General features: G+C 47.1%; 1 protein-coding gene across 2 annotated transcripts in view; it reads left to right on the top strand.

The window, feature by feature from the left end:
• Window positions 1-20,639, top strand: part of SPOCK1 (SPARC (osteonectin), cwcv and kazal like domains proteoglycan 1) — a 466,123-nt gene that overhangs the window by 306,613 nt on the left and 138,871 nt on the right. For both annotated transcript variants that reach the window (XM_037016497.2, XM_073221675.1), the window contains one exon: window positions 18,943-19,057. In XM_037016497.2, coding sequence (XP_036872392.2) covers window positions 18,943-19,057 — 115 coding nt within the window. The remainder of the gene's footprint in view (window positions 1-18,942; window positions 19,058-20,639) is intronic.

Raw genomic sequence — 20,639 nt, 5'->3', positions numbered from 1 at the left:
GGTCTCACCTTACTTCCCAAATCTCTCAATCAATTTGAAAGCCAAAGGTAGTTTGAGGGCTGTATTTCCTGCTCTCTTTTCCCAGGGGTCAGCATGGTTGGGGCAGCTGGAGCACAAGGCTGGAGCTTTGAGACCACGGTTCTGGTTTCCACGCCACAGCTGGCTTGCCTAGGAACCCTGGATGAGCCACTACCTAGACTTGAGTCCTTAACAGTGTCTTGAGGAATTGGCCTATATAATTTCTGAAGGACCTTGTACTGCTGACATGCAATAGCTTGGCTCTCTGGAGATGCTTTAGTGGCAAACCCCACTTTCCTGCTCCCTCTTTCTCCGGACTCCAGTTTCCTGACTTCTGACTTCTTACCCCCTGCTACAGAAATGAACCCAGCTCCAAACAATAGCTCCTGCCAACACAGCTTGCACATCTAAGCTATGGTGTCTCAGCCTTGGAGCTATCCATGGTTTGGACCAGATAATTCTCTGTGGTAAGGGGCTGTCCTACAGATTGTAGAATGTTTAGCACCGTTCCTGACCTCTACCCACTAAGTGCCAGTAGCATCCCCCTCAGCCTCCCACACCAGTTGTGACGAGCAGATTGTCTCCAGACATGGCCAAGGGTCTCCTGAAAGAGGGTGGCAGGGGTAGGGGTGGGCATGTAAATAATTCATCATCTAAATTCCTTAGTCTTATTTCAGATAGCATTGTATGAAGAGTTTTCTCAGGAGATTCAAGCAAATGGGAATAGTATATTGATCAGAGGCTTCTTTTCCTCTAGGGATGGGGGGAAAGAAAAGAAAAAGAAAACAACTTTGTTACCAGCTTGAAAGTAGAAATATTAAGCTAGTCCAAATATTGTGCTGGGGCCCTGGATTCACAGTGAGATAATTTCATGTATAATACATCACCACAGATGAGAATAGGGCATGACAACTCTTAGATCTTACCCAGCCTATGACAACTATTGGATTTCATTCTCACATCATGGAAACTGGGTAGCAGTGGCACTGATTACTTGATAGAAAAGATAGGTTTTTGAAATCTTCCATCTTGCTCACATCTTAGATGTAGGCACATCCTAGAGATATTTGAACACAAAAACAGTTTGGAAGAAACACTGCCAGTGGTGCCAGAATGTTATAAACATGTTTATTATAAACCTGTTGGTAATATTTTCTCAACAGTAGTATGATACTGGCTGCTCTCAGAGAAGTAAACAATATGTATAAGACAGGAGCTCCCAATCGGATAGGTGACACAAGACAGAAACTGGGGAAACTGTGAATCATAAACTAAATTTGTAGATGAAAGCAATAATGATTTTATAGCATGAGCAATAATTGCCATTGGATCCCAAAGAAATACCAAGTGTGAGCTCAGGTTGACAGGACAGGATGTCAGCCTAACCTGGGGAGGGAGCGTAGCGGCTCCGGAGGAGCACAGGATACCCTGGCGTACTTTGTCTAAAGCATCAGGAGGTTGAGTCTGATCCGAGTTTGCTGTGTTTGGAGACTGGGGAGACGATGTACACTTGACAGCAATTGTCAACTCTAAGTGGCTTAGACTATGCAAAACAGAGGTGATCTCGTTTTTAACAGGCCTTTCAAAAAACTTTATGTAACTCCTGAAATTGATATCCTGAGGTACCTTGCCAATTCAAAGCCTCCCATTCTCTGGGAATATTGTCTCTCTGTCCAAAAAGAACAAAAAAAGTACTATGGGTTGGTGCCAGGTAGCCGTTCTTGCTTTCTGGGACCAGACTCCTCACCCCAGGCCGGAGGAGATTGTGTCACGGTGGATTCCAGCTGGACCTGGTTCTAAGCTGGGAATTTGGACTTAGGGCTAAGAGGCACATTAGTCTCTTCAATTGACTGGAAGTGAGCTCGTTAATCTGGGAGTTGGCACAGCCATCTCTCCCCAGGAAGCCTGGAGAAGCCCCCAGAGAGGAAGGTGGTGGTTTGTCTTCTCTGAGTGAGACCCTGGGGTACTGGTCACCAATAGCCTGAGCACCAGGCCATCACAGGGCCACCCTGTGAAGGATGAAGCTCGCTGAGGGGCCTTCTCTGAGCCCAGCCTGCCCTCTCCATGGGCCCTCCATGGTCACAGTGACCCCCAGAACTGCTGCCCTTCCATGGCACAGCCAACACGCCCTCCTGGCTGACCCTCGTGGGAGTGTTCTGTGTAAACCTCACTACCCACATGGCGGCGATAGGCACAGTATTTTTCATCACCAGGGAGCAGCTCCCTGTGGGCCGTGATCACTCTGAGCCTTCACAGCAATGACAGTTCAATGCAAAAACTGCCAGTGTGGCCGAGTTTGAACTGCAGTGGACTGTTTAATGCCTTAATAGTGTGGTTTTAATCAAAGAGCCCTGTGACATTCCCTAGACCATGACTTTGCTTAAGTTCTCTGGATGGGAGCAGCCGAGCCTGACTCAGGTGTCATGGGAAGGTTATCCAAGGCCCCCAGGGGCTGCAAGAGCCGGAGGGGAGCACCAGAGGGCCAGGCAGCAGGGGCCACGGGCTAATAGTGCCCCCTGTCCCCTCTGCCCCGGAACCTCTCCTTCATGTGGCAGTTGCAGGAAGGTCACTGCAGTTGAATGAAGCAGGGTGAGGACAGGAAGGACAGCTGGCCCCCGCCACCCCTGTCTTTGTAGTGGGAAGTGGGCAGTTTGAACCATCCTCCCACCTCACCTGTGAGCAACGGGGAGAGAAGCTTCTGTGTAAAAAAAAATGGTGATTCTAGGAAGGGGGGACTGAAGGAGGTGAGGTAAACGTCTGCCCTGGGTCCTGCACCTCAAGGAAATGGATCTGCAACTTTGCAGGTTTTAGAGCCTCTGAGGCCCGTCCACAGACCCCTGGTTCATAACCGCATCCAAAGAAATACCTGTTCTTTCAACTATTTCACCCATGAGTGTACAGGGAATGGGAGTTCTGTGGGCTGTAATGTTGAGAGGATAATTGTAGACCAAGTGATTAGGAGAAACCTCCACAGATCAGGACAGGATGGAGAAGATGTCCTCCTCTGCCTTTTTCCTTAGAGTCTTGATGGTCCTGAACATCAGCCTTAGAGCTGCCGGATACCAGAGGTAACTCCGGGTCAGGAGAGGCACCAAAGGACCTCTTCTCCAGGATATTTTCCCCCAGGCTGGGCTTTCACCAACCTGTTAGAAGGGGAAAATTCTCCTGGGCAGAGGATTGCTAAATAAATTACACAGATGTGAAAATTCAAAGGAAGAATAATTAGACAGCCTGTTAAAGCTTAAAAAAAAGTTATCATGTTGTTTGCCAAACACTGAAATATCGTGGACTGGGAACTACTTCTAAACTAAAGAAAACTAGTCCTTCTAGAACATTCCGTCCAATTGTCTTGGGATCTTTGCTAGTTAAGTGAGGGAAGTGTAGAATGTGTATGGTGTGGTTGGTTGTTTTGTGAAGAAAGGATGTGTTCTTGTGGAGCTATGCCAGTGCCTCTGGGACCAGGCAGCCAATGAGTACAGGAGAGGAGGAGAGAGAAAGGGACAGAGGAGAAGCAGTGTGAGGGGCCCAGGAGGCGAGGAGGTAAAGGAGGCAGCCATGTGGGAATAGAAGCCCAAGAGTGCCATGTATTCTGCTTAAAAATAATGCAGAAATGTGTACTGGAGTTTGATGTATTCTCTAAATTTCATGGCTAGCAACTCACTCAAAATGTCAACAGCGCTGTGTGGGCTGGTGGAAGCATGCCTGTGGGATGGTGGGGCCTGGGCCTGCTCTCTGTGGCCTCTTGGGGCAGGGCGGCTGTGGGCAAACTTCTGTCTGAATCCTTGCTCCCCTTCTAGTTCTAGATGGCAGAGCAAGTCCTGTGTCCTCTCAATTCCTCTGTTATATTGACTGTAAAACGAGCATGACGCGAGCCCCTGCCTCAGAGGGTCTCTTAAGGACCCCGGGATATCAGATATGGCAGGTGCCCGGTGGCTCTCAGGGGCCTGTACCTGCCACAAGCCAGGGATCAGCCCCTTCTTACTCAGCACCCAGAATGATACCTGGCACCTGCTAGGACTCAGTGAGGGTCTGGTGCTTAACAAATCGGTGAGTCTTTGGATGTCGGACTATTTTAGAATAAACCCTGCTGTCCTTCTGATTTCCTTTTTGGAGTCAAAAGGATTTTGGTTCTGGGATATTGATCCCTGGAATCAAATGGACATGGATCTTCCTTTGGGAAGGGGGTTGCTAAGATATGCTTCCGTAATGAATTATCCCCTAAGAGATGAATGTGCAAAGTCTTGGTGAGGGAGGGAAGGGTAGAGACGGTATATATGACCCTGGACACGCACAGAGTCAAATGCCAGCTGCGCACATCAGAGAGCATCTAACGTGCCACTTAATTTTTGCAGCAGCCCTGGTGGTCCTTCTGCCTCAGCCCCTCCCCGCTTCTCAGGATGCAAGGGCACTTCTGCTTCCCTGCCAGCGGACTCCTGAGGTCCCTTTGTAACGCTAAGAATTTTTGCACAGTCTCTGAGGCTTTGTTATTCTCCCTCTGTTAAGGCCTTTGCCTGAAGCCGTGGTGAACCCAGTCTGCTATGTCGTCAACTTGCAATTTAGAAATGAGTTAAAAATCAACGGGCGGCTTCATCAGTCTGACTTCAAAGTCCTGGATTTGGGCTTAGCTTCCAGTGGGGGAAACTTGTTCGGAGGGAGCTAGATAGCCCGGCGCGTCTGCCTTTGTGATGGGGGCTTTGAACTGGGATCAAGGGCCTCTTGCCCTTGTTGATTGGACAGGGCCCGCAAAGAGACTAGATGGGGCTTTTGTTTGTCAGAGGAAGGAACGCACCAGGGAGATGTGTTGCCCATTTAAACGATTTGGCGTGAAATGGGTACTGTTTGGATTGTACAGAAACATAGCTTCTCATGAGCTTTGTCAGGATCACAAAAGGCCTGATGGCTGGTTCAGCCCCAGCCAGTGGGATCTGGTGCTAAAAAATCTGCTACACATTTTGCATTGGGAAAGAGTATTTGGGGAAAAGGGGATCTCCTTTATTTCATCATTCTTCTTCTCCCTTCACCCTGTTCCATACACTGATGGAGTGCCAGGTGTCGGTTTCCAGCTGGAGCGTATTGCACGCCCTGAGTCACTTCTGCCCACGATGGCAGCCTGGGTGATGGAGGCGGAATGGAGCAGCTTCTGGAGTGGTGGCTCCCAGGCCCTGGGCCACAGGAGTCACCAGGGCAGTCGTAACAGAGAGCAGCGCCGGCCTGGCACTACTGGTGGCTCACGGGAGGTCTCTTGGGAAGTGCAGAAATCAGAAGCACTGATGCTTCGAAGTCTTTATTCTGGCTCCGAGATCACCCGGCAGAGAAACCCGGAGCAGAAGAGGCATCCGCTTTGCACTGGAGCGACCGCCAGGAACTTCTGGGGGGAATCATGTCGGGAAGAGTCGAAACTAACATTTAGTGAGGACTTTCCCGGATCAGTGTTCAGCATCTGATACATTTTCTCATCCAGTTCTAATGACCCCATAAAGGGAGAGGTTCCCATGCGTCTTTACAGCTCGGAGAGCCTATATAACGTGCCCAAAGTCACATAGCACCCAAGGGGCTGAGCTCAGATGTGGAACTAGATCTGTCTGGAGCACAGAATTCGTGTTCCTTTGGCCTTTCCGTGGAATCTGTATCACACATATTGATGATATGCTTCTATGAGTAAAGGCAGCGTCCAGGAAGTCTGAGGTCTGGGTTCTGTCTGGCCTCTTCACCATTAGTTTTGGCAACCTGAACAGTGGCTTGTCCATGCCCCTGTGGTCAAGCAGAACCCTGAGGCTGTGTGGCATGTGGTGGTCATGCAGGTGAGTCCAGCTGAGGAGCAAGGTCAGCATGGAGTTGCCGATGCTCTACAGTTAGGCCTCAACATGCTATCAGATATGTGTGTGTGTGTGTGTGTGTGTGTGTGTGTGTGTGTGTGTGTACTCGTCCTAAGGATACGTATCTGAGGGTGAGTGTGTTCTGGCCCGTCCTAGCTGTGTGTCCTCAGAAAAGTCCTGTGATCTGTTGAAACCTGTCCCTTTATCCAGCAACTCCAGGGTCATTTTCTACCTTGGGGCCTTTGTAGCCCCTCTTCTGAAATGTTCCTAAGTAGTCAGGAAGACCCTTGACAATTTAATCCAATGTGACTCTGCAGGAGCTCTTCCTTAGCATCACTCTTGTACAATTACCTGCTTAGCTTCTATTACCATCTAGCGTTTTCTCCTTCCCTCCTTCCCCTCTGTATTTCTCCTTTCTTCTTGGTCCCTCCCTCCTCGTCTCCTGCCCTTCCTTCCTTTTTACCCACCTCCTAGAATGTCAGCTCTTAAGAGCACAGACTTCTGTCTTACCCATGTCTGAATGTCCAGTGCTTATAATAGCACTTGCACCTAAAATGACTTTCCTAAGTGTTTGCTGCAGTGGTGGGAAAGTCTTTCCTAGGTTAAATATGAAAGTGTTGGCCGAGGCTGATGCTCCAGGGACTCTTCCAGCTCCGAATCTTTGCAACCTAGAAATCCCAGGTCTTAAGATTCATCCAAAGATGCTCCTTGCACAGACAGTTGGTCCAGCAGGAAGTGAGCTGTCCCTTAGAGCAGACCCATGTCAGGGGCCTTGGGGCTCAGAAATGATGGGCCAGACTTGGTCCTTGGCCTCCCAGAGCAGGATAGGGTAGTGATTAAGCCCATGGGCCAGGGGCTTTTGACACACTCATTTAACGCTGTTATTCAAGTCCGCGATGTCCCAGACGCTGTTTAGGTGAGAGGCATGCAGTCATGGGTGGGGCGGGGGGTGCAGGACACACTGTCTGTAGTCTCCTGAGGCTTCTGGATTTTGACAGATTTGGAATCATATCTTAGTTTTGCCACTTACTAATTTTGTGATCTTTGGCAAGTTCTAATTTTTTCCCCTCATCTGTCAAGTGGAGATAGTTGGCCTTCTAAAGTGATTATAAGAACAGAATAGTGCTTTGTATTGGACACAGGAGTCTAGACTCTAGAGGCATTAAAGCACACCGCGTGTTTGGAAGTTCGTGAGTTGTCCCGTGTAACTGAAGGCAGGGTAATACTGGAGAATGAGGAGACTCCAGACTGGGAATGGGAAGTAAATTCTAGAAGAGAAGTTTGAGGCCAGATTGTGGAAGACAGAGTCACAGAGCTCTTTTTTTTTTTTATTGAATAGTCATTGACATACAGTATTATATTAGTTTCAGGTGTGCAACATAGTGGTTCAATATTTTTATACATGACAAAATGAAACCTTGATTGGTCTAGTTAGCATCTGTCCCAATGTAGTTATTTCAATATTATTGACTGTATTCCCTATGCAGTGCATCCCCATGACGTACTTATTTTATAGCTGGAGGTTTGAACCTCTTGATCTGCTTCACCTGTTTTGCCTGTCCTTCCAACCTTCTCCCCTCCAGCAATCACCAGTCTATATTTATGAGTCTGCTTCTGGTTTTTTTTGTTGTTGTTCATTTGTTTTGTTTTTTTTTAGACTCCACATATAAGTGAAATCATAAGGTATTTGTCTTTCTCACATAATACCCTCTAGGTCCATCCATGTTGTCTCAAATGCTAAGATTTCATTCTTTTACATGGCTGAGTAATATTCCATTACATATATATAGGGGGACAGAGAGAGAGAGAGAGAGAGAGAGAGAGAGAGGTCATATATATGATATATATACTTATTTTTTGTTATTAAGTTCTATGAGTTCTTCATATATTTTGGATATCAACCCCTTATCAGATATATCATTTACAAGTATCTTCTCCCAGTCGGTAGGTTACCTTTAAGACCTTCATCTCCCATTCAAGCAATGTACTCTTCTTAAAAAAATAAAACAAAATTTAGAATCCTTAACTTCAACAAAAGTAAGAACATTATTTTCCCTCCTTTAGTAAAACAAAAAACAAAAAAAAAATTTGCAGCCATTATAGTATCCAGAAATGATTGTCTCTCTGCTCTGTCTTACCTCCTGGGTACTCATTATTTACTGCTAAAGAATGAAAGTGAAAGATTTTGCTCCTTGTGTTTATTTCATTTGTCTTACGAAACCTCATAGGTACTTGCCCATTATTTATTGTTTCTTCTGTCTTCTATGTGCAGTTAAGACCTGATTTATATTTTACATTTGTATTACAGGCTTTGTCCTAGAGTAATGTAAGGGAGGTAATCAGCTATTGAGTGGCACCTTGGTGAAGAGATGGGCGGGAAAGAGCTGTCTGTGGGCAAGGTTAGAACTATGAATTGTTCAGCTTATTTGGATGCTTAGCAATGATTGAACAGTGTGGGCCACAAAAGACAGAGGAACCACCAGAATACTCAAGACTTAAAGAGACGGCACTTACTGAATCCTGGCAGTGGGAGATGTAACCATTTTTCTCTCAGCTTGAGCTTGTTTCTAATAGCTTAGAAGGTGCCCCAAGAAACCTCAGCTCCAATCAGCACTAACTTTGTCTTGATTGCTTCAATGTTATCAGGTAAGGAATAGAATTTAGTAACCTTGGGAACCATCCCAAGGAAGGAGAAATGAATCTGCCCTAATTGGAGAGAGGAAGGACTTAGAAATGAATAGTCTCCAATTACCCATTTATAAATCCAGAGCCAAGTGTTTCTGAAAAATTAACAGTGGGAGGGATGAAAGTAATAAAAGCTTTAATTTTGATATTCATACCTGGGGAGCCACAAATGCTTTGGAACTCATTTATAAACCTCACCCAATGCTTGGCACATGGAAAACTCATCAAAGCTTTGGAGTATACAGGGTCAGTTCACTGAAAAACCCTAGGGCCTTCCATCAGTGGGACTGAGAACCTGAGAACAGATGCATGGGGAGTCTGTTCCAGGGGGCATGGGTAGCAGTTTTGGGTAACCGGCCTTAACTGGAGCTGCTTTCTGGTCCTACAGAGAGGACAATTTGCTTACGAATGTTCTTTGTATGTACTTTCAATGCCATTGATTTTCCTTCTGAGATATCAGTACCCTGGAGAGTTCCCGACTCCTTTCTAGGAAGCCTTAAACTTGGTGAACACTCAGCACTTCTCAAACTTTCCTACCAAATAGCCCCAAGGGCAAATAAGAGTAAACGCCTACTTGGAGGTCCATGGTGGAACCCACTGTGAGCATATACATTTTTTAAGTCTCTTTTATACAAATTTACATGAACTTTACGTTCTTATTCCATGGTAGACTAATGATTGCCTTAATAAAAAAAAGTTTTAAATTACCTACTATCTAGTGAAATAGGTGCTGCAGGGAGATTCACTGTAGATTTTCAGTCTCCTTGGCTCAGCACAGTCTGAGAAGCAACGATTAGGTTAGCTTGTGGAAAACAAGAACTAGAGACCCAGCTGTGGCAGATGCATATGGTGTGAGACTGCCTGTTTCCTCTTCTACTGATTTTTTAGACTTACCAGGTTGGTGGCCGTGAATGAGCACCATCTTGCCTTACGATAGCTCTGCTCTGAGGTTCTGCTTCTCAGGATGCCACGCCACAGAAACGACAGCCACATCCCAAGCTCTGAGAGGCGCTTGGGCATGCCTGTCTCCAGTCAGAGGCAAGCTTTCCCAGCAGACGGTATTGTTCTGGTTTCAATTAATACATGTGTCCGCCAGGCTTCATAAGACAGGGCAGAAAGCCAAATGGATGGCCTCTGGCTGAGTATTTGAATGCACCAACCTTGTACACCAAACCTGCTTTGCTGAAGCCTGCCTGCCCATTTATCTCTAGCACAACCCACATTACCAACCTCCCTGGACTCAAGCCCTTGTCTGCTCAGATCAGGTGTTTGCCAGATTCTTTCTGCTTGAGCATTCTCTCTCTTATTTTTAAGTCTTTTATCAGTGGTGCCTGAACATAGGCCCTTACGATACATTCACGCTCAAATTCTGTGACTCTCCAATGGGGACTTTTCAAAGCCCAAGACCTTCTCTCTCTCAAAAAGAAAGCATGACCATGTAGGCTTTGCTGTGTGCCTTGGGCTCACATAATTTAAGGGGGAAAAAGGTTTTTGTTCTCTATTCCCAGACCTTATAATGTCTGAAAACAGTCAAGGCAGAACATGGCTCTGCTGGAGATGTGGGGCTCCTTAGTTGTCCTATGGTGATTTCAACAGTGGTGTGGATCGGATTAGTCAGCAGAAGTTTTCTGGGTCAAATGGATCCTGAGTGTGACATTCAAAGATGAATTCTAATGGGTGAGGGGGATAAAGAGGTACCAACTGCAAATTGTAAAATAGCCACAGGAATGGAAGTATACAGAGAATATAACCAATAATATTGTAATGGTATGGTAACAGAGGGTAAGATACTTACCTATGTTGCACATCTGAAACCAATACAACATTGTATATCAATTTTTATCAATTATATATCAAAAAAATTAATTTTAATGTTTCTTCTTATGGAGATCAGTCTGTGATCTGGATGGTTTACTCAACTGTAGGGTTCAGTTGCAGACAAACAGATCTGGAAAGGCTGACCAGCATCCTAGCTCCAGGGTCTGGGCTTTGAAACGTCCATGGTTCCTTGCCCTTTGTTTATATCTACTTCCTACATTGGAAGAGAAGCTAAGAAGGGCTGGTAAGAGGAGTGGGGATGATGGCTGAGCAGGCACTATGTGCCAGGCCCTATGCCAAGTAACTTTCATGCGTTCGCTCACCAGATCCTCCCAACATGCGTGTGAAGCAGATCTGTTTGTCTGCAACTGAATCCTGCAGTTGAGTAAACCGTCCAGATGACATAGGCAGGAAATGGCACATCTGTGCCTCCTTCTCATACCCACGTCTCACTTCTAGGCACACTACATTTTTGCAGGGGTTGGAATTCCTGAAGATTGTGAACTTCTCCATTCTTACATGGTCAGCTACCGTGGCTGCTGCGTCATGCTCATCGGCCCCAAAGGAGTTAGTGTTTTGGGAAAATCAACATGTCTTATTGGAATTTTAATTACATTAAAATGAAGAACAAGTACAAAGATAGACTTCATGGACTCTAGCACTCTTTTAAGTGTATCTTTTTCTGGTAGCATCTGATTTTTATTGTGCATCTTATGCCCTGTTATCTTCTAAGTTATATAACTGGTCTTTTGTATTTTAAGTAATTCTGTCTCTTGTGTTCATAAATTCTTCTGAATAATCTCCATCAACTACAGTGCGATGGACATGAGTACCATTACTATTATAACATTTTAGTAAATTCTGGCCATTTTGATGGATGCAAAGGTTAAGTCTACTCTGGATGGTGTCATGTCTCTCCACTGAGAGTTGAGGCCATTCTCAGGTCCTGTTGTTTATGCTGCCCTGTCCCCTCCCACATTGCCACCAAGCATCGTGCATCTCCCCATCAGTGACATGGGCCATACACACACTTCACAAAACCCCACAAGGCTCACGTGGTCCAGGCTGTTTTTTAAGACAGAGAGAAAGTTAACTTTGCTGGGCATCAGCATTGTCTTGAAAAGAAACTGACTTTTGCACTTACTATAAAATATAAGACTAATCAAACATTTAACAATACGTCTTTGTCTTCTGATAGCACAATATTTTCTTCATAGTAAAAGTTCTTGGATGTCACTGTCTGTTGTCAGCCCCCTAATTAGATGACACATTATATGATAAAATGCTCACTTCTTCCCTTTCTTTCCACTTAATTCTTCTTCCTCCTCTCTTTTTTTATTCTTTCCCTCCATCCCACTTTTATAGGGGAATCAGTTTCTTGGCAAAAACGTGGAGTGAGGGTCCTTGTCTTCACCATGCCAGAGCAGCTGGGCCAGAGGGGAAGTGTAGGAGAATAGCTTTGAGAAGGGAAGACTGGCTGGCCAGGCTAATGCAATGTTGTAGCCTGTAATTTTATGGAGTATATTTCTAACACTGCTCTAGTAAGCTGCTCTTAACATGTTCTTTCCTAGTGATCAGGGTATGTAAATTAGTCAATTTGGACTTAGCAGTTGTTCATAATGTCGTTTTGCATGTAACCAGAGAGGCGGAGCTCTTCCCAGCCACTGCCACTGCCAGTAGTTACATCCAGGAACGGGGCATCCTTACCTCTTACATCTTCGAGGCAAGTGCCAGATCTTGTAGAACTGGACACTCGCTCTTGCCCCTGGCAATGCTCATAACTTGTCATTGTGTCCCTGCTGGAGGCAAGAGTTTCCAAAAAGCCCATGAAGATTCTGCCTTTTGTAGGTGATGTTTCTAGACCTGTGGGTGACAGGCAGCAGTGGTGGTGCTAGCCCGGGGCACAGGAAGTCTGAATTCATTCACAGATTATTGCACGGATAGCCCCAGAAGGCTGAGACAGTCGGCAGAGCCTGTGGGCCCTGGAGTGTGAGTGGGTAGAGGCTGGGGCTGGTGTGGGGATATTCTTCTTTTCAAGGGCAGCAGGAGAGGGAAGGCAAAGCCATCTCCATTGGAAGTGGACAGACCTGATTTTGAGTACTGGCTTGGCCACTTATGAGATCTACTTTATAATTTACGGAGCATATTCCACCACCACTTAACGTGTTCTTTTCTAAAGTACATCTAATCATTCTTAGATCGGCTTCATCCTTTATAGTAATGGAGACAATATTTCATGACTGGGTGTCTTGTAATTAAGGTAACCATTTCCCCTATAGATGTTGTTATAGACTCAGTATTTCATATGTTGAAGCCTTGACCCTCAGTGTGGCTGCATTCAGAGGGGGCCTTTAAGGAGGTAATTAAGGTTAAATGAGATTTTAGGGGTAGGGCCCTGATCCTATATGATTGGTATACTTGTGAGTAGAAACATCGGAGTGCCCACTTGCTGGCTCTCCAGGGGCACCGAGAAATGTCACGTGGGGACACAGGGGCTCTCCAGGGACACTGAGAACAGGTCACGTGGGGACACAGCAAGAAGGCAGCCATCTGACCACCAGGAAGAGAACTCTCCCCAGACACTGACCGTGGTGGCCCCTTGATATTGGACTTCCAGCCTTCAGAACTGAGACATGCATGTCAGTTGTTCAAGTCACCCAGGCTGTAGTGTTTTGTTACGGCAGCCCAAGAACACTAATACAGATGGACCATCAAGTTGTTTATAATTTTCCCTTATTGTAGACCATTAAGAGGCTCACTTCTGCCTGACATGTTGACTTGCTGCTTCTAAGGATGTTTCTTTTTTTCCTTTTAATATTAAATGGTTCATATATACCAAAAATTTGACGGGATAATATAATCAATTCCTATACAACCTTCCACCTCTATTAAACATTTGTTATCATTTGAGGCACAGCTCAGTAATGGCCCTCCAAAAAGCTTATACCCAGTCCCCCCCACAGCATGCACAATAGCATGAGAGAGAAGGTGCTTTTAGTTTTAACACAGAAAGAAAGGAGTCCTTAGGTCCTCGGTTTGAAGGGAAGAGAAAATATCTCTTCCCAGGAGGGGTATCTTCAGTCAGATACATCTTTTTATCTTCTGCCCCTGTCGTTGTCCCTCCATGTCCCTGCCCACTCCTGCCCTCCCATCCTTGGGCACCCATGTTTAGGCATCTGTATTACTCAACTATCTGTCCCATTTCGACACATGGCCAATAGGCCCCTCATTCAGCCTCAGAAAATGTGGCCAACCCTTTGATTTGAGAGCTGAAAATCGTGACAGAGGCTTTCCAAATGCCATTCTTCTCTGGTTCTAGCAAAAATCTGTGGGTGGCATCCTCTGTTGTGCGTTCTGTGGGGCTCTGTAGTCAGCTAGTAAACAAGCCCCTCAGCAAGGAGGGAGGCAAGATGCATGCGCAGGTTACCATGGGGACAGACAAGCAGTAGGAAATGTTCGGTGTCTTAGTTTGATGAGGTTTTAGCAGTTGGGAGTAATTTCTTTGTCAGTCATGCATTAAGTCACCCCTAACGAATGACTGGGAGTGTCGTTGCTCTCAGATGAACCTTGGGTGAATATGATTTGGGCAAAGAGCAATCTTAAAAGCAACAAGGGACAACAAACATCCATTAACGTGTCACCTTTTTGCAAATCAAGTGGCCTTTCGTCTGAGGAAGTTTCAGGGGTCACCAGAGGTGACCACAGGTTCTCATGGCTGTTTCTGACGAAGTCTTTGTTTATCAGTCTCCTCAGGTAAGCTTGTCTCTCAGAATCCTGTACCGCTTAGTGTCCCCAGAGGGGGCACAGAGGCCCCTCCAAGGAGGGAAAAGGGCCCCCTGACCACCCTGACCTCCACTCTGACTTCCCTCATTTGGAGGCAAAGAGTGTGCAGAATACCTGTTCTTATCAAAGTGCCACATTCCATGTTGTGTATAAAGGGGTCTCCTCCTACCGCCTCTCCACCAACTTCAGCAGGGGAGGGTAGTCCAAGGCCACCAGGTCCTGCCCTGTCCGTGGTGGCCGTAGTCCCCCAGCATCCTCCCTGTGGCTTCAGGCCCTCCGTGGTGACGCTGCTGGTCTCTCTCGTCTTACCCCTGTCCCTGTCACCTCTGCTGAGCTGTGAGCTCCTGGAAGTCAGGTAAGCTGTCCCGTGCACACTAGAGGTGCCAGCCTCCAGCCTGCACAGAACAGACGCCCTGCACACGTTAACGGAATAAACATAAGAGTGTCGCTCTCTCTGGTGACTCTCAGGAATACTTTGATCAACCACAAAACGGAGCGTCCCGTCACACCAGCAGCTCTGAGGTGTACCCTGCCGCGCCGTTACAGGGGTTGGGACCCTTTGCCAGTGAGCTTATAGGATGTACCCAAGGATGGCAAAAAGGCTTGAGTATTTTAAAATCAGTGTGGCTAATTAAAAAGTACCTCAAGCTGAAAAACAAGTTTAGAAACAATTAAGATAATTAAAATATCACTGCCTTAATTGCGACCAAGCAGTGAGCTTAAAAAATAAAATTAATTTTAAAAAATTACAAAAAGACTGTAATTAATTGGCTTTTAAATTCATTGTTTCTCAGCTTAACAAATCTCTCTTTCATTCATTCTTGTTTTTCTTTGAAAAAAAGTTTTGGAAGAATTATTAAACAAATTAATTGGACATGGGTCATGTACCGGTTGTCACCTGGTTGGTGTCTGTGTATGGGCAGGAAAGATGAAATTACCCTTCCGTGGGTACTGCTGTGTGCCAGGCACATTGTCCCGCTCAAAGCCACCAAAATCCTGCAGGCGTTGTGATTGAAGAGATTAAGGGGACTCAGGGCTTTGCCATGTGGGGCTCGCTGCATCCTATCACCAGGCATACGTGGGGGGAGAGAGAGAGAGAGAGACGCTTGGAGCACAGCCTCCAGAAATCATTAGCACCTTGACAAGGTAGCTTCTAGCCTTGTCCGGTGTTATCACTGGCACTCAGCAATTCTGCTCCTGGCCTGCACAATTTTCCTGCACTATATTAAAGGGCTTCTCCAGTGCCACTTATTATTCTGATCGCTTATCATTCCCTTTACAAAGTGGAGCCACACAGCCCTGTCCAATATGACTGCTGGGTGCTTTTCAAAAGGACTGCCACCGTGACCTTTGGGGCTACTAGGGAGGGCATTTTGGGGAGGCCACATTTAAAGGGAAATGACACACTCCCTTTACTGTCCTCTTCTCCTTTCAATTCCAGTGTTGCTGTTTTTCAAAACCAAAGGCGCCCTGGTAACTGAAGAGACACTGACAGCTTCACTTACTACCCGCTTTGTTGTTCTGTGAAGTTCATTGACTCTAAATAATTTGCATACATGTTTGAACTATTCAAACCCTGGTCAGTTAATTTTTAGCAGACTTGATCACTATATGTGACTTGTATATGGAGTTAAATCATTTTTATGTACTAGTATTTTTGGTGTGAGTTTTTTTTAAGAAATGTTAGCTTCAAGAATCAGAGGAGGGGTGGTCTATAGTAGTTAGCCTAAAGGTAGGGCGACAGGGCAAGGGCACAGAAAGAGAACTGAGCAGACTACAGTCCAGTTGACTTAGTTGGACGGTTGCTGCATTCAGAGGGAGAAGGCAGAGGGCATGATTGCCCAGGGCCGGGCACCTCACCTTCTGGGGCAGCCCTGGGGCTGGGGCTGTGTGTGTGGCACACTGGGACAGTCCCCTGTGGCCCAGCCTAGGCAGCACCAGGCGCCCTGGCTTCCCCTTACTTTTACCCCTTAAGTTATCTTCGGCCCTGAAGGCCTTCCAAGAAGATGGTGCACCTGGGCTCTGGACTTGGTGTGCGGTGTGACCCCAGCAGTCAGCCTTTTAAAGGAGCTCCTAGGTGACTCTCATGCTGCCGGCATTCAGGGTGAGAGGCTCGGCTTGGGGTCTGGAATCAACCGCCTAGGTGTCAGATACCCTCTGCTCGTCTCACCAGCGACTTCTCTTTCAGATCTTTATTTGTGAAATGAGCATATTAACAGCAGCCACCTCCTTGGGTGGTGCTGAGAATTAAGTATGATAATCCAATTAGAGGGCTTAGTTCACTGCCTGCATGTCAAAAACTCCGGGTAAGTGTTAGCTCTTGTTCTTGCTGTTATGAAGGCTTTTTATTCACCCTGGGAACACAGAACAGACACAAAACATTAACAAACGGTACTTAACATGTACCAGGGCTGTTCTAAGCACTTTAAAAAATGTTAACTCATTTAATCCGCATGGCAACCAAAGCAATGGTAGGTACTGTTTTTAACCCCATTTTCCAGAAGAGGCATTGGAATCCGGGGAGCCAGCCTCAGACTCCAAAATGTGGGCCTGGAGTCTGTGCTCCTCCCTGGTCTGCTCGGCTCACCGACTTGCCTTAAGTTTGCACTGCCCACTGAGGCAATCGGGTCACGATGTGGGCATCACATGTTTGTGTTGTTGGCTGCACAGCCGAAGAAGCTCAAATTTGGCCATCGAGCTTGTCATGTAGTTCTGCAGATCTTGGCACCCATCCCCCTAGGGCACCTGTTAGTCTCCATCTCTGAAATGGTCCCGTGAAAATCCTAAGGGTTCAGTGGCACTGGGCACCCATCAGGTACATGCCTCGGCTGGTCCCTGTGGCCGGGGCTGCCGGTGGTCTGGTCCCCAAACTTCTTGAGATCTTTCAGCGTCCTCCTTCATCCTGCGGTGGCTGGAAGCATGGGAAGGGCCTGCATGGCCATCAGTCGTGGTGATCTGAAGGTTGGCTCAGTGTTGGCGGAGCTTTGGAAAGCAAGTCAGAGTTGGCTGGACTGCTGCTCTGGGGCTAGGGGAGCAGGCGAGACACAAGGAGAAGGTTGCTGGCCTGAGGCCACCACCGTCTCCTGGCTTCTCATGTGGATGTCCACAGGGCCGAGAGAATTCCACCTGGGACCAGGAAGTTCCTGCTGCAGGCCTCTGGCAGGCCCAGCCTAGGAGGACCCAGGGTAGACGCAGCCCCCTGCTGCTCACCTCCCAGAGGCGGCCCTCCGCCTAACAGCTCCCTGCAAGCCCTCTGTCCCAGGGGCTATAATCAGCCTCTCTTTTTACCTTGCAACCATTTTCCTCTTTTAAGCTCCATGCTCATCCTCTGGGAGGAGGCTCGGCCAGGTGACTCCCCTGGGACCAGGACCTGGTCTCGCTCACCTGACTGGCCTAAGAATGCCCCCTGTTTCTGTTCACAGCAGCCGAGGCTGCTGCAGTGGAGGCAATGGTGCCGAGCCGTTCAAGCAGCAGGAAGGCCTCAGGATGTCGTGTGTTGAGATCCCTGGAGAAATTCCTAGCAGCCATCTGAAGAAAGTGGTGTTGAGATTCTGGATCCAAGCGGGCTGAGAGGAATCATGACTTGCTCTAAGTGCAGACAGAGCACAGTTGCCAAGGGACCTGGCGGCAGGGACATAGGATTTCTTACAGGGGTGTCGCTATTCCTGCACAGGGTGCTGGTTTGTTTAACCAAATGTTTGCATGGGTAGGTCCTGGAAAAGCATCATGTCCTGTGATTGCGGAGAGCAGTTATGGAAGATTTACTGCCTAATCAGCTTTAGGCCCCGGAGCTGGGAGATGGCACAATTGCTTTTGTTTTGCAGAGAATTCCCAGAGGCCTCTTCTCTGCCAGGATGAGCACGTGCACCTCAGCAGGAGGAGTGCTATCAGCTGAGGGCCGCTGCTCAGCCTGTTCCAGGAAATGTTGCAGCGTCTGAACTGCGGTCTTTGGAAACCCTTTCTCAAATTAGTTAAGTCAGCTCTCCCTACAACCCCTCATTACTCCTGCCTACAAACCACACTTACAGTTGGGTTGAATCTCCATGGTTGCCCAGACATGCCTTCCCACACTGGCATGTGGGGGTCCCCTGCCTAGATGGCCTTTTCTGTCTTTGTTTTTCAAAGTCCTACTCATCCTTCAAGATCCAATTCACAGATTAATGCATCATTAATCCTTGCCCCAGAAACTAATCTCTCTCTTCTCTTGAGCTCTGTCATTATTTTATATGCTCATCATGTCATGGCCCTTACCTAATTCTGCCTTACACAATAAATATTTGTGTCTAAGCTTTTTTTTCTCTCCATATTACATTATAACTTGGTGTGGCATAAAACTGTTGCACATCCTAAAGTTCTTTACAAAACTTAAAATGGGTTTATTTATGCCCAGAGTGTGTGTGATTGAACTGAAGCCAAAAAACTCCATCCTCAAGGACTTGTTATAGCATAAGAAATAAGTAAAATTAGGCATGAATGAAGTCATAAAAAGCAATTGCAGACAAATAACCAAAGAGGGAAGAGTAGCTCTTGGTCCTTGGGGTATGTAAGATCCTAAAGGATTTTAAAAGTAATTCCTGCTCAGAATGAAGATGCTGCAACTCCCTAAAGCACAAAGGAATGGCTATCCTGAAGTCGAAGAATATGTTCAATAGGCACACGATTCCCCTTGGTTTTGGTTTCATTCCAAGGCCCACGGCCTAAGAAAATAGCACCGAGTGCAAACACATGGTCTGTTTATTCCCCACTCACTTATTGAGGAGAAATAGAAATAGAATTTCCCTGGAGGTCCTAACCCCTCTCTTCTTGTTCTGTTTTGTCTCAGCCCTAGACCCATCCAAAGACCCCTGCCTGAAGGTGAAATGCAGCCCGCACAAAGTATGTGTGACCCAGGACTACCAGACTGCCCTGTGTGTCAGCCGCAGGCACCTGCTCCCCAGGTAAGGCAGGGGCTGGGAGGTGCTCTTAGCTGGCAGATCGGGGGTACCTGGTCTCTGGGTGGGGGGCAGGAGAGAGAGAGCAAGCAGGTGTTTGGGTAGCGTGTTTATTATATGGTATTTTATATGGTATTTGATGCCTGCACTCCAGCTGGGGTATGCATCTCAGCGCTCACACACAGATTTGCATAGAATTTATTTGACGCTGAGCAGGTGAACAGAAAACCCCGCTTCTTGGTCATTATAGAGGCACTTGCTCCTCCCAGAAAGACCTCAGGACCCTGGAAGCTCATAGCTAAGAAAACAGAGAATATTTAGTGTCTTGGTTGCCGCTGACGTCCTCACTGTGGTAATCCTTTGAGGTCCCTGGAGGTCTGGGAGCCACCACACCGCCTTCCTTCTGATAATGTGTCCTGCTGCTTCTTGGGGTGAAGCACCCGAGAGCTCCTCTTCCCCTGCCCAGGGGAAGGGCTCCCCTTCGTCTTCAAGGGACCTAAAGGTTTTGCTTCTCCCCTCACAACTTCTGGCATTACCCATCCAGGGGGCTTAGGTTTTTACAAATGACAGAAAACAGAAATCTGAATTCAGGCTGAATTCAGGCTGCTTCTGCCTTCAGTCCTGCAAAATTACTGGTAGTAAGGGCACTCACACGTGTGCACACACACACACGACAGGCTTCCTTTAACCACGGGGTTAGGTGGAGGGGGTGGGGCAGAGGTGAGTTGAGGACCTACTCCGCGCCCTCCCTGTGCTGCCTGTACCATGGAGGGCTGTAGAGATGCCGTGTTGGAGTCACGCACAACCAGATCTGCACTCTCCCCTCGCTCCGCCATTCACCTGTGCCACACTGACCTCAGGCAGCACACAGCCTTTCTCGAACTTGATTCCCACCGAAATCTGCCTCCCACCACTTTTGGTCATTACTTCCAGCTGACCTTGGGACCTTGCAGAACGGGTCCTCTTCCATCTCTCAGTTCTTAAAATCTGAGCTGTGCTCGTGCCTTTGGTGCTCTGCTTGGGACATGTTTTAATTTCCCTTAGTCTTCTAATGGGCGCCGCTGAATGCTGGGGAACTGGGTCCTGGCGCAGCAGAGAATCAGCGCCCCCAGGTGCCGAACAGCATGGAGCCCAGCGCACAGCCCCTGTGCCTCCGCACACCTGGCTCCTGCAGCTACAGAGCGAGCTTCTAAGCACACCAAAAATACTCAACCTCTGTCTCTGTAAGGCTGAGTTGTGAAGTATTATAATGTGCTTTGCTCCTTCCCCAGACTGGAGGTCCTCCCTGGAAGCACTGATAGATCTCCAGGCTGTGCTGGGCACGCTCTGATTACCTACATTCTTGAACTCTTGTAGCCTTTTTGCCAAGATGGTATTTACTTTTGTCTCCACTATAAAAATGAGAGAACTGAGGCAGAGAGAGAAAATAGAAAATTGCTTGTATATCTTGCAAGTGGCAGCCGAGATTCAAAAGCTAGATTTGTCGAGCTCCAAAGCTTTTGTTTTTCGTCACTACCATGTGTTGGCCTCTGCATTCAAGTTGTCCTCGTTTATGCATTTATTCCTTTCATTTAACAAAAAGGTATTG

This window comes from Manis javanica, chromosome 14, assembly GCF_040802235.1.
Source record: "Manis javanica isolate MJ-LG chromosome 14, MJ_LKY, whole genome shotgun sequence".
Classification (NCBI taxonomy): Eukaryota; Metazoa; Chordata; class Mammalia; order Pholidota; family Manidae; genus Manis; species Manis javanica.
The sequence above is the reverse complement of the archived record's forward strand: the minus strand, read 5'-3'. Positions and strand labels throughout refer to the sequence as shown.